We start from the raw sequence: 16,138 nt of genomic DNA on the forward strand, positions 1-16,138 counted from the left end.
AATATTTTTGTCAGTTACTTTTTGTATACTTTTCTGTATTGCTCTGATACACCAGACTCCACCCATCTGGTGCTGTGTGCAGACCAAAATAAACCCTATGACTTGTGAATAGGAGTTGGGCCGCAGAGTCCTATAACAACACAGCAACTTCTAAGCTGGCCCTTATATTGACGCCCACTCTAACGCTAAGAGGTTCAGAGTCATTTTAAGTAACAACCGCTCATGAAAATATCTATTTTCTTAATATTTTCAAAGAGGGAAATGTCTGCTGTCAGAGACTACTGCAGTAATATATCACCAATCTGTGATGTTCAGTGTGTTCCAGGAGCAATTTTATTTTCAACTGCGGTACTTGAGCTTTTTTGGTCCCTCAATCTGTCTCATCTGCTTCTACTACAGTCAGTGATTCAGGACATTCACAAGAATGAGTTTGCGTAACACCCAGAAATTGAGATCTTCTTCCAGCTGAGAAAAGTGAGAGACACAACATGTCTTGTGGACAGATTGCTGGTCTATTAATGCTGTTCTTAGCTGTTTAGGTATCAGTAGCACATGAGGGGTCTAAAAAGAATCCTTCACTCTTGAATTTGTCTGCTGTATATCTGTGGAAATAGAATTTAAGCAAATTCAGTTAAGGTTTTGCAGGGGGAAAAATGTAACCAGATACAAAACAAAATCATACATAGTCACGCATATGTGAAAAATACTAAAATATAGAAGGAACATGTTTAAAGAATCTTTTAGTTTAAAAATTGTAATTTCGAATCATTTGCATAGTTGAATGTTGCTTTACATTAAGGAGTTGTGTCCAACAAAGCATTTTTCCTAAGGCCAATGTCTTTTTTGTTAATGCTTTGCAATAACAGCGCCACATAATTACAATATGCTTCAAATGGCAACAGCAACAGGAGGTGCTGAGCGTCTATTTTGCGCTGAGCACAGCACATTCAGCTTTTTTTCCAAGTGCCGAAAATTAAAAAATGTTCACTTTTGAGTAAAACACAGCGCTTGTCATTGTCACTTTTTACCCAGCTGTTCAGTCAGTCAGTCAGTCATTTTCTGTAACTGCTTGGGTCGCAGGGGAGGCTGGAGCCAATCCCAGCTGTCATTGGGTGGAAGGCAGGTACACCCTGGACAGTTCGCCAGACCATCGCAGGGTTGACACATATAGACAAACAACAGTCACACCTAAGGACTGTGGGAGGAAGCTGGAAACCCTGGAGAGAACCCACACAGACACAGGGAGCATGCAAACTCAGGGAACATGCAAACTCCACACAGAAGGGCCCCTGCCTGGAACGAACCCTGTTCCAACTGGGATTTGAACCAGGGACCCTCTTGCTATGAGGCAACAGTGCAAACCACAAAGCCACCGTGCCGCCCCCCAGCTGTTCACTCACAAAAAACAGACAAATACCATGGAAACCAACCGTCAAATCTTTAATGTACAAGTGCTGAACAAAAACAATGTAGGAGAAATATGTGAATATACTATAAATACTTTAATATACTTTTTCTGCCATGAACCCACATACACCAGTAGCCTCATCTTCTCTCCCTAAGTATTCTACCTTGCACCAACATTTTCACTTTCCCGAATATTGCATATGACAGCAACCAGAGGCAGCCAAAGTGTCTCAGCTGGGAAAAAAGCTGCATCCCCAAAGCTCTCTAAAGCGCTCCCAGCTGGGTGTTTCCTGTGGAGTACCCGGCATTTTCAGCTGGGAAATAACGCTTTGGTTGACACAGTGGCCAAGACTGTAATGTGGTTGAACTTGCTTTCTAAGTACTACTGCTCCCGTTCTTTGCGTACAAAGTGACACATTTTCTGACCTTTTAGTGGTTAAATAAATATTGTGTTTTGATGATGCTGAGTTTAGTCACTAGCGAACATAAGATGACTTAACAGAAGGTGCAGTTTTCTGAAGTAATAACTTCTACAGTTTCTTTTTGTGTAGAAATAGAGCTGCAATGATTAATGGATTAGCTGTCCACTATTAAATAAATCACCAACTAAATGATGATTGATTGAACAGCCTAAGTGAGTAAAATTCTCTGACTCCAGCTTCTTAATCGTGAATATTTAAATTTTTTTTCACTAATTTATGACAGTAAACTGAACATCTTTGTGTTGGGGACAAATTTAAGGCATTTGATGACATCATCTTTGGGAAACAATGCTCAACATATTTCACCATTTTCTGGCATTTCACAGACTTAGCAACTAAAAAATTTACCAAGAATAATGGCATCAAGCCATCAGTGACATGAGTATGAAAACAGGAGATGACCAGATGATGTGATCTAAATCTGCATTGTGGCTTAAACATGATTACAACTATCTGAAAACCTTGCAGACTTCAGTTTTTGATCTTCCTTTAAAACTTTCATCAAAGTGATGAGTTGCACGATGTTTCAATACTTCTCGCTCCCCCTCTGTCCTTGAAACTATGGTGATGATGTTGGTGGTGTGTGTGTGTGTGTGTGTGTGTGTGTGTGTGTGTGTACAGGGAAGCAGAGGTAATGCAGAATTGGCTGCCAAAACCTTATTATCATTAATCTTTTAGAACAAACACCTGAGCATCAATAGTGCACACTGTAATATGAGGCAAGCGATAACGATGACAAACACCTTGAACAGCACGGACACTGATGCAAGCACAGAAAAAAACTTCAGAACGACAACTCTGAAGTGCAGGACAGCGAGAAGTCAGAATAGGAAAAAAAAAAGTTGTTTTGGGCAACTACTGTTGTGCCAGTTCAATTCGTGTTTTTCGCAGCATCTTTATCTGATGGGCACACTTTCCTTTCTGTTGCACTTTTTCATTAAAGTTTTTTTTCACTTAATCCTTTTGTTTCTTTGTTTCTCCCATGCTGTACATCTTCTGTTTTCTCTCAGGAGATTACAAACACAGCCAGGTACAGCCTCTGATGTTATACCTCACTGTACTGCTCCTCTCTCTCCTTCCATACTTTTAAATCCATCTTTCCCTCCAATCACTTCCATCTCACTCTGTCAACCTAAGCAACCTTTTCAACACCTTTTCTTTGTAAACAATGTGTTTATGTTGTTTTAGATTTCACCACCTGGTAGGTAAGCAACAGGAGCAATACTGACAGCTTAATAGAACCGCTGGAGGCTATGTTGACTCGTGTGTGTGTGTGTGTGTGTGTGTGTGTGTGTGTGTGTTTGCATATGTTTATTTGCACTCATCTCCCCACTGGTATGTGTCGACATGCAAAGCTCTCCACCATCCATCCAGGCTGCTCATCCACTCACTGAGCTTGGCACATGGAGTGAGAGAGAAACTGTAACACCAACTCTGCGCATTCCTGTAGCTGTTTGCATCTGGTTGCCATGGAGTTTCACAGCTGTTTCTACCAGACCCTAATGAGCTACAACAGCTGCGAGCCGGCTAGGACATGCACACACACAAACAAACACACACACACACACACACACACATGCACACACACACACACACACACACACACACACACACACATATACATACACATGCTAGTATCTGTAAACATGATTACTTAACCATTAATACATGTGGACATTCAGCAGTACTCCAGAGGGTTGGAACTTGTTATGTCTTGCAAGGATGTTGGCACATTGGTGAGTTAACACAATAAAGCCTATCACCCCTTTGACCGCGATCAGCTTATAAAATCTGCACATCTGGATGCACATACAACTGCCTTGGAACTATGACTCTGAGCTTAACATAGGAGTTGTTGAAAACACCTGAGAATGGTTCACAGAGCCTCTCAATAGCCTGCGGAAATTTTCCAATGTCCTAATTTGATGACGATATTACCTCGACAAGTGCAAACAATGACGAAGGAAAAAGATCAGGCCGCACACTCTGTTATTCATCAGTTGGCTGCTGTTTTAAACTTGAATTATGTGCTTTTCAAACACTCTTGCTTGACTCCTACAGTGTTTACTTTCAGTAAAAGCTATTGCACTCTCTAGTTTATTTATAACCACTGATTATTACTGATATCCACTAACATTCTATGCCAGTAAAGCCATTCACAATGATTTTCACCTGCTGTGATTATGTAAAAGTGATGCTAATGTCCACATGTTTACACAACATGATGTTTTACGATTTCTGATATTAGTAAGAAAATAGAAAAACCACCCAGTTGTACATCCATGCTGTGAAAACATGGTTGCTTCACACACATCATCTCCAGGCAGAACAGAAGATCTATACAATCAGCACAGTTTCAAGGTGGACACCCAAGTGTAACCAATTCAGTATCTGACCAAATGTCTCCCCTTTTATTTCTGACATATGACAATGAATGATGGCAAGGATGGCAAAGATTGCAGCGATAACATTTTGCAACATTATGATGTCATAGTAAAGTTGACATTTGACTTTTTGGATGTAAAATGTCATCACTTCATCATTTTATCCTATTACACATCTCTGTGATTTTTTTTTCATATTTAGCATATGAATTTTTGAATTATGGCCCAAACATGTTTTGTGAAGTCACAGCGACCTTGACCGTTGACCAGCAAAATCTAATCAGTTCAAGTCCAAGTGGACATTTGTGCCAAATTTTGGGAAACTCTCTCAATGCTTTCTTAAGAAATTGTTTTTAAGACAATGAGACACAGTGGCCCTGACCTCTGACCACCAAATTTTCCTCAGTTCCTCGTTGAGTCCAAATTAATGTTTGTGACAAATGTGAAGATATTGTGTTCATTAGAAAAGAAAAAAACTCTGGCTATGCTCACTGGTACGCAGATATAAAAATGGAAATTAAAGATGAAAACAGAGAAACTTCCCATCTTGGCAGGCTAGCATGGGTGTAGATTTTCAGGGGGGATGCAGAGGACACGCCCCCCCTCAAAATCTGAAAAATGCACATTAGTCCTCCCCAAGTGTGGTACAACTATCATGGAATATTTTACTATTGAAGATGCAAATATTAAACACTTTTAGGCTTATACTTTGCTAACTGGCTGACAGATGTCCAGTAAAATCACACAGCAGGATATATCAAACATGGATCCTGTCAACATATTAAATACAAGTCAACTACATTTTACCACGAAAACAATTCAACGATTAAAAGAGTCACACTCGATTGAGCCACACCTGTATGACCACTGCATGTCCACCACAGATAAACATACAACCCACTGAATACCAGCAAAAAATGCATATCGAGTTTATGTATATTCAGAATCTTAAAAGGTTGTGGTTTACTTTTACAGGCCCTGAAAAAGTCCTGCAGCTTCCACCCCTCCTTCACACATCCCTTTCAGGTTATCGTGCAGTCACATACACTAACTGCAGGCACATCTGACATGCACCTTCACACACGAGCATAAACAAACTCTTATTTATGCACATTAAACAATGGCGATACAGAGCGAGTTTCACACCTGCTCAGCTAGAATCTTTTTTGGCAACCCCCATCAATACCACTTCCTTCCTCCCATGGTGCACTGTTCAACAGCCTCCTCTGCGGTGTGGTAACAGTAGAGTCTGCTCAAATAAAATTTGGCTTAACCTATTTGCCTGTAGACTGGTTTCATCATTTAAAATACTTTTGACCAGGTTGAAATTTGTGAAACAATGACATTTGATCAAAACCCTGATCGAGTCATCATCCTTTCAGCACACCAATGAAATGTGCAGGAGAGCAATGTTTAAGCAGGCCTTCAACTAGTTTGATGTCAGCTTGGAATCTGTTACACAGAGTGCAAAGCAAAGACACAACATTACGTAGAGGGAAACTGTAACTGAAAAGCCGAAGTTAACACCCATGATGCCGACAGTTTAGAAAGAAAAATCCCTAAAAAGTATGTTTAGTGCCTTTGCAAGGCACTTAACACTCCACTTTACAGCTGTAATTGAGTTTTTGTACATAATCTCTTAATAATTGTTGCTCTTATCACAAGTCACAGCTTTTTGCCAGGCTGTAAACTGCAAACTAAATAATGATAAAAATAAGACTTGAACTTGTGATATTATCTTGGGAGATACAGCAGATGCTTAGACTAGATTTTGGCATCAAGAATAACTTAAAAAAAAATCAGTTTTGGATTCTGTTCTTGACATATAAACCACTTTTCAAAGGGTTTCCCCCAGATACGCTGAGATTTGGTAACACCAAAAGAATCATTTGGTTCACTCTTGACCCATATTGCATCATCTTTGACAATTCATTCATTAATGTTTGATTTAAAGCTCATTAAACGTACTTTTGATGAGATCTGGAGACCTATTGTTAAGATGGGTTGTGCAGACAAAAGTGTGTATCCCATACTAGAAATCAAAGGCTCCAATCTGCCCAACAACACGTGATGCTCATTAAAAATGCAATGCAATATACAGAAAAAAAAGTGAAATATCAAAAAAAAGAGGTTGCTGAAAGCACAATGAGGCCAGTTGCTATTATTGCTGTTATTTTCAAAAAGATCGTTATCTGTATTCCTTTTCTTTAGCTAACCCTTCAAGAAACATCGTAAACAAACACTTTCTACTCCTGAAATCTCCATATATATTACCTGATGATTCAAATGAAAAAAAAATGAATACAGACATTCCCCTGTCCAAGTGTGTGGGAAAAAAATTTAATGCCACAAGCCTGAGAGAAACCCCCAGAGTGCAAAGTGCGAGTGTGTTCTTTCCATCTCGATAAAATGTGTCAAGCAACCTCTAACAAATATGTGTAAGTGCATCCTATGCCCATGTTGCAGTGTTTTGACAAGTGTCACACAATCCCCTGGGGGAGAGCAGGGGGATTTTTCTGAAGAAGAGGAGCTCTGTTTTTGTCATTCACTCTGACTGGTGACTCAGTGACACTGCAGCTACATTACATTACAGTGCATTTTTAAAAAAGGGGGGTTTGTTATTCACACCAGATGCATGACAGCCCAAATGCTTTTTTTGTTTTGTTTTTTTTTCTTGTGCTCAAACGCTGCCCCTAACCATTAACCACAAGACCGAATAGTGCTATCTGTGTGTGCGTACTGTATATCATAATGACTTCCTGTTTGTCTACAAAATGTTCAAAATCCTCAATGCGAGCCCTCATTTAAACTGAGATAATAACAGCTATACGGAAAAAAACGGAAGCATTTGAGTGTGTCCTCCTTCCATCAAGTAAAGCTCTTGAAACCACTTCTAAGAAAATTCAAGCTGGAGTGAAAGACTCGCTAAAGCGCAAATAGAGACGGCTCATTTTTAGAAAAGAGCTACGCTGTCATTACAAGTCCGTAGTGTTTACCATTCGCCACACCTCCCTTAACCGAGGGTAAGTATCATTCTGTAAACTTGTCTGTATTGTGAGACACTGTTTAATTTTCTTCCCAACAGGGATGCACTGATGAGGACTTTTCATTGCCTAAGAAAACATCACCCTGTTTTGACCTTGCTTTAACTTTTCGTTAATCATTTTAAAAGCACTTAGTTGCTGTGATGTCTGGCTGCCACCATCAACAAACAACATTTACGTCTACCAGAAACTCCACAAACACAGCCAACATACGCCTTCACACTAACATTTGTGTTAAAAAGAAACTACAAACTATGTAATGTATGAAAATGAAAGCAGTGTGTAAATGAGTATAATGATTTGGTGGGTGTGTGGGGGTAAATATACTGCAACCCAGTCCACCAGCACAGTTTTGACACACCACTGATAAGCATCATTTGCTAACAACAATGAAACTTTGACTTCTATTCTTGCTTAGGAGCTAGTTCAACACCAAATGCCACATGTAAATGTGACATTTGGTGTTGGTTGTTGTTTCTCTGGTCTATATTAGCCTGATTGATCTACTGCTTAGATACAAAGAAAGCCTCTACATTCTTTTAATTAGTCAGGTCAAAAAGGAGAACAGACTACATCATGCTCACTGCCTCAAAAAAAAGAAAAAGAAAAAATGCTGAGACTACCAACTCCTCTTTAAAAGCAGCTGTGGTTTCCAGTGTCTGTTTTCTGTTTGTGTCACGGCTGCTGCCCATTGTCTGTAAAGTAATAAAAGTAGCTGAGTCCGTGGGGACTTGGCTTGGGAGGGGAATGGTTGCCAGTTCCAAGTCCCTGTACAGACCAAGTGTGAAGTGTGGACTGGCAGCTGGAGAGATGCAAATTTGCCTCCTTGGCATCGCTGTGGTTCCCTTGAGCAAGGCACTGAACTCACCAAAGACTGCTCCAGGTGCACCATAATAAGGCTAATCCTGCCCTACCCCTCTAAATATGCATGTGTTTAAAAAAGAGGTTGTGCGATCAGAATCAGACCAGTATTGTTTTTTCAGGGCGGATACCGATACAGAATATTAGTACTAAATGAGACTGATAACCAATATTTGGAACCGATATGCTTTTACAACAAAAATTAGAATATTTCTTTCTAATTTCAATTTTTTTCTAAATTTTGAATTTTGAATATAACAAACTCCAATACAAAATTTTGTTTAAATGCCTTTTCCAAATGTTTAAACTGAACCTTCATCATCATATACAGCAAGTTCTTGGCAACTTTTCAGTTCAGTTCAGTTCAGTACAAATTTAAATAAAAAATGAATGAATAAAAATATCTCCCTGAGGTTTTACAAAGTAAAAGCTCCTCTCATGCTGACACTGCATGTGTTGCAGGTTGCCTTCCCCGGTGTTGGTTGAGTGTAATATGTACACTTTTTCATTATCTAATTTTATCAGCAATGATGAATCGGCATCTTTCTAAAAGAGACAATAAAAAAAACAACTTGGCATGAACTTGGCAGGTGCGCAAAAGAACTGACGGACACTCAAGAGTTAACTGTGTAACAAGTGAAAGTGAGGAACTTGACCTAAAATGTTTGCTCCAGCTTAAGAAATGTCAGTGAAAAACATGTCATTTAATCGGGGTCATGACCTCTGACCTGTAAAGCATACAACAAGTTGTTGCTGTTGCCTCTGGGCACTGACAGCTGTTTTTAACACCTCCTGGTTGGAGTCCTGACATGCAACAAGTTGTTTCAGAAGAATTTAACAAGAGTTGAAAGATAATTCGTTGTCACTACATCACAGGGTTCCCACACATTTTCACTGATTTTCACTTTTCCATGATTTTCCAGGAGCAATGGCAAATTTAATGACCATTCACAACATATAACAAAGACAGATCTGTATACTAAAATTCACTCCAAATATGAATTAGTACCGAAGCGTCTCAGGTCATAACGTAAAAAAGCAAGATGTTTTTCATGTTTTAACAAGATATTGACAGGTTATTATGTCATACATACTTATTATGTTATAACAACACACTTTTCTTATTAAAAAAGATACAATTCATCCCATAACATGGAAGTATCTTGTGAAAACGTGAAAAACAATGTTATAACAAGAAACTTTTCTTACCTAAAAATTAATTTTATAACACACAACAAATTTTCATACCTTTTCCAGACCTTGAATGAGTTTTACTAACATCATGATTTTCCAAGCCTGAACAATTTGATTGTGAATTTCAAAGATTTTTCCAGGTTTTCTCAAAAGAAGTAATGCTTTAGAGATTTGAGCTGTTGCCCACTTTACATACGAATGGATTAAGAGCACTGACTACACATGCAGCCAAAATGTTACATGACTCAGCTGACTAAAGGCTTCAGTTGGCTTCTAATGATCTCAGTCAAACAATGAGTCACCCACCACGGCAGATTATGTGTTTGTAGTCTTGACGCAATGCATTGTTTGAAAAAAGCTACAGCTGCACAGTGCTGAACAGTCAGTCCTCCAAGTCGTTCATGGTGATGCACTCAGCTGTTTTGCAACTTTTCAGACTCTCTAAGCAACTTTATTTCGGAGAAGCAACTAGCAACAAATGTAGTGACTTATTTAGACCACCGGGGAAAAGAGAGAGAGTTCAGTAGAAACGAGATTCGATGGTTAAATTGATGCTCTCGCTCTCTGGATTGGAAGCACAAGAAAGTGGTATACTAGCACCATAGCCCTCCTGCCATTCAAATGTTTTGTTGAGGAATTCACTATTGAATCTAATTCTGTAAAGTTTTAATGCTTGCATTATTGCACTATTACTTCCTATTATGCAAATGAGTCTATGAAGTCATGTGGTGGCTTTGAGCGACTGTTGAATCTGAAAAAAGCTGGCAACACTTGTTGTACTCATGCGTAGTTATCTACAGAAAAAAAAAAAAAGCTTTAGAGAGGAGTTAATGTAAAAGAAAGCTGATGTATTTGTTGTATGTTGATGGGTTTCCAGAATAATGTATGGTAAATGTGCTGGAGGCGTTGGATTAAGAACAAAGTCAACAGATTCAATAAAATTACATTATGAGTTGCACAACAGCATTAACTTCATAACATCTCCATTTCAAATACAATTCTTGAATTAAATTTCTCTACTCTATATGTGCCAGCTGAAGTACCATCAACATGTCATTCCTTTCCACAGCTTAGGGGGAAAAACAACAAAACAGGGACAACACATCATCAATAAATAAAAAGAATCAACAAGTAATGCAAGAGAGCCCCAAAGAAGTGCAAGTAGCTAAAAGCTAGAAGCCGAGAACAGTATGATCCGTCAATGTCACTCCAGCAGCTCGTAGACAAAATGCCAACACACTTTTCATACTCGACAAGTTAAGCTTTTCCGACATCAGCTCAGATGCACATTCTTAACTTCAAAACTTTGCACTGAACCTCTGTCAGATGTCACCACCCCTTTTTCTTTGTTCGACCTTTCTTGTCACTCACTGCTACCAAAAAAAAGCAGAAAAACGAATGAAAAACATCATCCTTTTTACGAAAGAGCAGTGCGCCCCGGAGCAAAGCAAGGAGGCAGGGTTATGAAAGGGAACGTGGCCCCTGGCTCTTCAGCTGAGGCCCGGGTCAGAGCAGAGAGCTACAGTAGTAATTACTGAGAGACTGATTGCTGACAGGACCTTCCAACAGCCTGTGGTTAACTGGATGGAGCTGAGGGGGAGGAAGCTTCAAATGCACAGGCATGACAGATGCTCTGCTGATGACTTGTACTTCAGGGTGGTTCGGGGGCATGCATGCCATTTTGCTGTATTCATCCTCCTTTCAAAAGTTACAAAAAAGAAACATTTGTGCTCTTAAACTTTAGATGGTTTTTGACATTTTTCGGAGGAAGGATGGGGAGGCGAGAGCAAATTACCCTCTAAAATGGTTTAATTTATTTTGTAAAAGATCTTTGTTTTAAATGCTCCATCGAACATCTTTTTAGAATTTGAGAAGTGCCATCAGAGGCTGTTACCTCCTCTCCTTTATTCAGAAAAATCTCCCCTGCTAATTTTTAAAAGTAGATGTAATTTGCTCCAAATGGCAGATAGTTATTTTTGGAATGAAACTCTTCAAACAGCAAGTTCTCCTTAAACAGATTTGAACCCATTTCACTGACGGAGTGGGAGGAATGTGTGATTGTGGCAGGCGAGGCATCGCCACAGCTGGTTCAGTGCACCATTTTCCAACTGGATTATGCCAGTTTCTTCCTCAGGGTGGTCATTTGAGAGCCCTTGGGATCGTTTGTCGTGACCAAATGGATGTAGCAACCTGGTATTTTAGCCAACCAGTCTGTGCCATCCATGCGCCTGGTTGATTTAGCTGTGGTGACAAAGATGGCTGTATTTACATTGGACAGAAATGTTTGTTCCACTTAAGAACTAATATATAGCTGCAGTGGCTGGATCAGGGTTTTCACAATCTAAAATTTTATTTTATTTTACTTTTTATTGAACTCATATTTAAGTCTTATTGAGATCAATGATCTCTTCTTTTAAGGGAGACCTGGCCAGGACAGCAGCACGAAAAAAGTTACAGACAAACAGGGACCACAATAAAAACAGAAGAGAATACACAGTAACGTGTATTTGTTTAAAAAACACCCACGCACGATGACAAGTACCAACCGACTGATTCGTCCTCGTACTTATGAGAGCTTTAAAATCAGCAAGAGAGACCAGTACTATAGTTTCAAATCTTTTTGAAGGCTTTATCACATATGGGAGCCGAGCACATAAAAGCTTTGTTTCCCAGCTCAGTTCATGCTCGAGGAACAGACAACGAGACTAAATCCTGAGATCGCAGACTACAGCTACAGTCAGATCTTTGTTCAATCAAATTGCAGATGTAAGAGGGGATTTTACTCAGTGAGGCCTTATAAATAAACAAATGCCAATGACTAAAATCTAGGTATGATGAATGCTGATGAATGACACTTAGCTTGCTTTGCCAAGTAAGTTGAGGCCAGGAGCCAGTTATTAAACAAACATTAATCATTCATATAATAAATAAATTGCGGTCCTAACTCATCTTTATCAAGATGTGAATCCAGTCGTAGCAGCCCCGCACAGGTAAGGTTTACACCGGGCCATTTCTAGGATTGTAGGACATTTAAGGACGGTTTAGTCTGGACCTCTATCAAGGTGTCTGGGGGACCCTCCACAAAACTTTTTGCTAATTTTTTATGCTTTTTTTATGCACTCTGGCACCTAATTTACATTCAAAGTACAAAGAACTAGAATCACCACCTAACCCTAACCAAAGATACAACCAGTACAGTTCAAGGTTGACAAACAAGTTTAGTGTCACCCACTCAGTATCCGACCAAATGTCCCCCCTTCTGTTCCTGCTGAATAATGGCCAATAAAGTGTTTTTGTACAACATTATGATGTCACCGTGAAGATGACTTTTGCCTTTTTGGATGTAAAATGTCACATTTGTGTGATGGTCTTATTTGACGTATGACTTAAAACAAGTGAGGTCACAGTGACCTTGACCTTTGACCACCGAAATTCTAATCAGTTCATTGCTGAGTCCAAGTGGACGTTTGTGCCAAATTTGAAGGAATTCCTTCACAGCTTTTTTGAGATACTGCGTTCACGAGAATGAGACAGGCGTAGCTCAACATGACCTTTGACCACCAAAATTTAATCAATTTATTGTTGATTCCAAGTGGACGTTTGTGCCAAATTTTATGAAATTCTGTCAAGGTGTTCTCGAGCTATTGAATTCACGAAAATGCGACAGTGTCACTTATAATTGTATATTCTTTGAAAGTAGAATGGTCTTTCTTTTCCATTAGCTGTGGTGTGCAGGGTTTTGTGGTTCAAAATTACAGCATTCAACTCTCAGTAACAACTCTGCCACCTGAACTTGTCCAGAAACCATACACAGCCCTGACTTAAGGGTTTACATTAGCTTCTGGGTTTTAAAAGCTGCACATCATGCCAGTGTTCAGCAGCAACCCTAACAACCAGACATAATATTGGAGTCTGACTCTTTATGACAATTCGGCAAAGCCACAACAAATAACAGACAACAAGTGAAGTGAAGCAAAAAAGTGAGCATGTAATGGCCAAAACAGAGGCTGTGTTTCATTAAAACAGTTTTTGTGTCCTGTATGTGTCTGAGTCACGAAAGCAATATGCCACATTAATTTACCTCTGATGGTTTCTTGTGCTGGTGGCGGACCCATGTGCTGCTGGTGCCCGTATTCCTGGATGACCTGGACCACGACGTCACCTGACCTGCAGAAAAAAAAAAGAAAAAAAACATGAGCGGTGTACTTCAGAAGAAAATCTTTTTTACTAAATGCTCCGTAAGTGTTCTTTTGAGTAACTAGTTGTCATTAAAAATGGATAACACACCACTGTTTACTTCCAATGGACTTGCAAACATTTCTGATACTGTTAGTCTTACAATTATTTCCGGAAATATATTCCTACTTGTATGAGGAAAGACTGTATACCCCCTTTTACTGCATTTATGTATTATTTTGCCTAAAATACATAGTAAAATTGAATAAAAGGATTTTAAAAACTGTATACATTTTTATCTTAGTTTTTGCTCTTTAAAGGTCTCTTACCTTGATCTTATCTGTTTACCTTATTGTTTATCTTTTGTTTGGGTGCTTAATTGCTTTAAAAAATCTTTTTGTTATCTCTTAATTTTAAGTATAATGGCACCTCCACTGTTCCTGTTCTGTTTTTTTTCCTGTGTTGGACTTTTTCTTAGAATTTTTCCAACATTGTTGATTGAATTCTGCTCTTTAGCGTATTATATCTAATCCCTGTCTTGTATATTTTTCTTCTGCAAAATAAAGAAACACAAGAAATAACGCCTCACAGGAGTAATGGCCAGAAAAGTGTTTTTACAGAACATAATTATAATTATTTTACAGTAAGCTGACCTTTGACCTTTTTGAATATAAAATGGCATCACTTCAGAACTTAGACATTAGACATTTGTGTGACATTTTTTAATATTTAGCAAATAAATTCTTGAGTTAAGGCCAAAATCAAGAAATTTTAAGCAGCTCATTCTTGAGACCAAGTGGACGCTTTTGCTAAATTTGAGGAAATTCCCTAAAGTTGCCCTTGAGATATCGCATCTATGAGAATAGATGGTTACAGTGACCTTTAACCAACAAAATATAATAAGTTCATCACTGAGTCAAAGTGAATGTTTGTGCCAAATTTGAAGAAATTCCCTTAGTTTTCTTAAGATCACAATGACCTTGACCTTTAACCTTTGATCACCAAAATTAAATCAGTTAAGTGCTGAGTCCAAGTGGACATTTGTGCCAAATTTAAACAAATTTCTCCAAGGTGTTCTTGAGATACTGCGTTAATGACAAAGGGTCAGACAGAGGGACGGACAAACAACCTGAAAACACAATGCCACGACTACGGTTGGCGTGGAAGCATGAAAAGTGTTCTTATAAGAACCAGAGGAGAAAACAAACATTTTTCTGGTCGACAAATTAGCGCAGCTTGTCATACAGTTGTAAAGACAAAGCGTTCACTCATCTGGAGCAGAACATCAGACAAATCTGCGTTTGATTTGTCAAGAATGTGCATTCATTAGCGTAAATGTTGATTTGAAGTGGGGGAAAATGAAGAACAGGTCTCTGGCTGTAGATCAGACTTCACGTTCACAGCGTGCGTTCAAATTCACTCCAAAGGAACTTTATTGTCCCAATGGAGAAATTTGTTATGCACAGAGGGTTTACAATAAAAACACTGTAACATCAGCCATCATGAACCAGCAGGGGATCAGTTGCTTACTAGAAAGCAGAGAGCTGCTCATCAATGTAAAAAATGTTCTTAAATGAGCAGTGATGGAGTTCAATGCCTTTGTAATTTATACTGATGGAGGCGATTCAAACACCGCAGAGAAGCACTAAAAGAAAGAAGCCAAACAAAAGCCTTGCCCGTGACTTTTCTGACGCCCGTGGCACTACCACTGAGTCAGGCCTTTAATTGAAGCAGACTGATGATGATCTATTAAGAGGTTTAATAAGTAATGACAGTATAAATAGCATCTTGTTAGGCAGTTAGTCCACTGTGGTCCTTTACAACCTCATTAATACACAACTTAATGGCAATTAACCAGACGCTGGAGCCAATATCCCACCCACCGCTTCAATCAGCGGCCCTGTGTGTGTTTTTCTCCGTGCCCATGTATGTGAACAGCAGACTGTGTGTATTTTCATTTAAGCTGTTACTCCAGATTTTTTTTTAAATCGCAAAACTACTGCAGCAGATATTGCCCAGAGCTCGTTTTCATCTGTGCACCGCGAAGGAGGCTGTCATTAGAAATTGCATCACTTTAGCAATTAAATTACATCACACTGGCATAATGGAGAACACAAATTTGCCAATACTGTGTAATATAGCACATTGTGACTGTGACTGTGTGTATGTGTGTGTGCGTGTGCTACCACCCACTCAACATATTTCCCTCGCCACCACAGCCGTGCTGCCACCGTGCTAATTTTACTTGTGACGTCTAAACAACTAACAGTGCCGAGGGCAGAACTGCTGTCAAGCTTGTCTTCAAAATTACAGACTCCTGCACTCTACACACACACGCATAATTCATACATACACATATATTCTGTATATATGGAGCCGCTGACACTTCCGTGTATTTGCTCATAGTCACATACGCCCAGGAACACACACACTTTGCTTTGCATTGAGTCGGAGTCTCAATCTCTCAGAGATGCACAACTTAATTTACTCACTATTCAACAGAGACACATAGACACACTGCCACAGCATGACAGAAAAAATGGAGTGAATTCATAGCTATGAGTGAGCGCAATCAAATGATTTCAAACCG

The 16,138-nt window shown here is 39.2% G+C and overlaps 1 protein-coding gene across 1 annotated transcript in view; it reads right to left on the reverse strand.

Moving 5' to 3' along the window:
* Window positions 1–16,138, reverse strand: part of jade2 (jade family PHD finger 2) — a 211,139-nt gene that overhangs the window by 161,234 nt on the left and 33,767 nt on the right. The window contains exon 3 of the mRNA XM_042499142.1: window positions 13,454–13,539. Coding sequence (XP_042355076.1) covers window positions 13,454–13,539 — 86 coding nt within the window. The remainder of the gene's footprint in view (window positions 1–13,453; window positions 13,540–16,138) is intronic.

The sequence above is a fragment of the Plectropomus leopardus genome, chromosome 13, assembly GCF_008729295.1.
Source record: "Plectropomus leopardus isolate mb chromosome 13, YSFRI_Pleo_2.0, whole genome shotgun sequence".
Lineage (NCBI taxonomy): Eukaryota > Metazoa > Chordata > Actinopteri > Perciformes > Serranidae > Plectropomus > Plectropomus leopardus.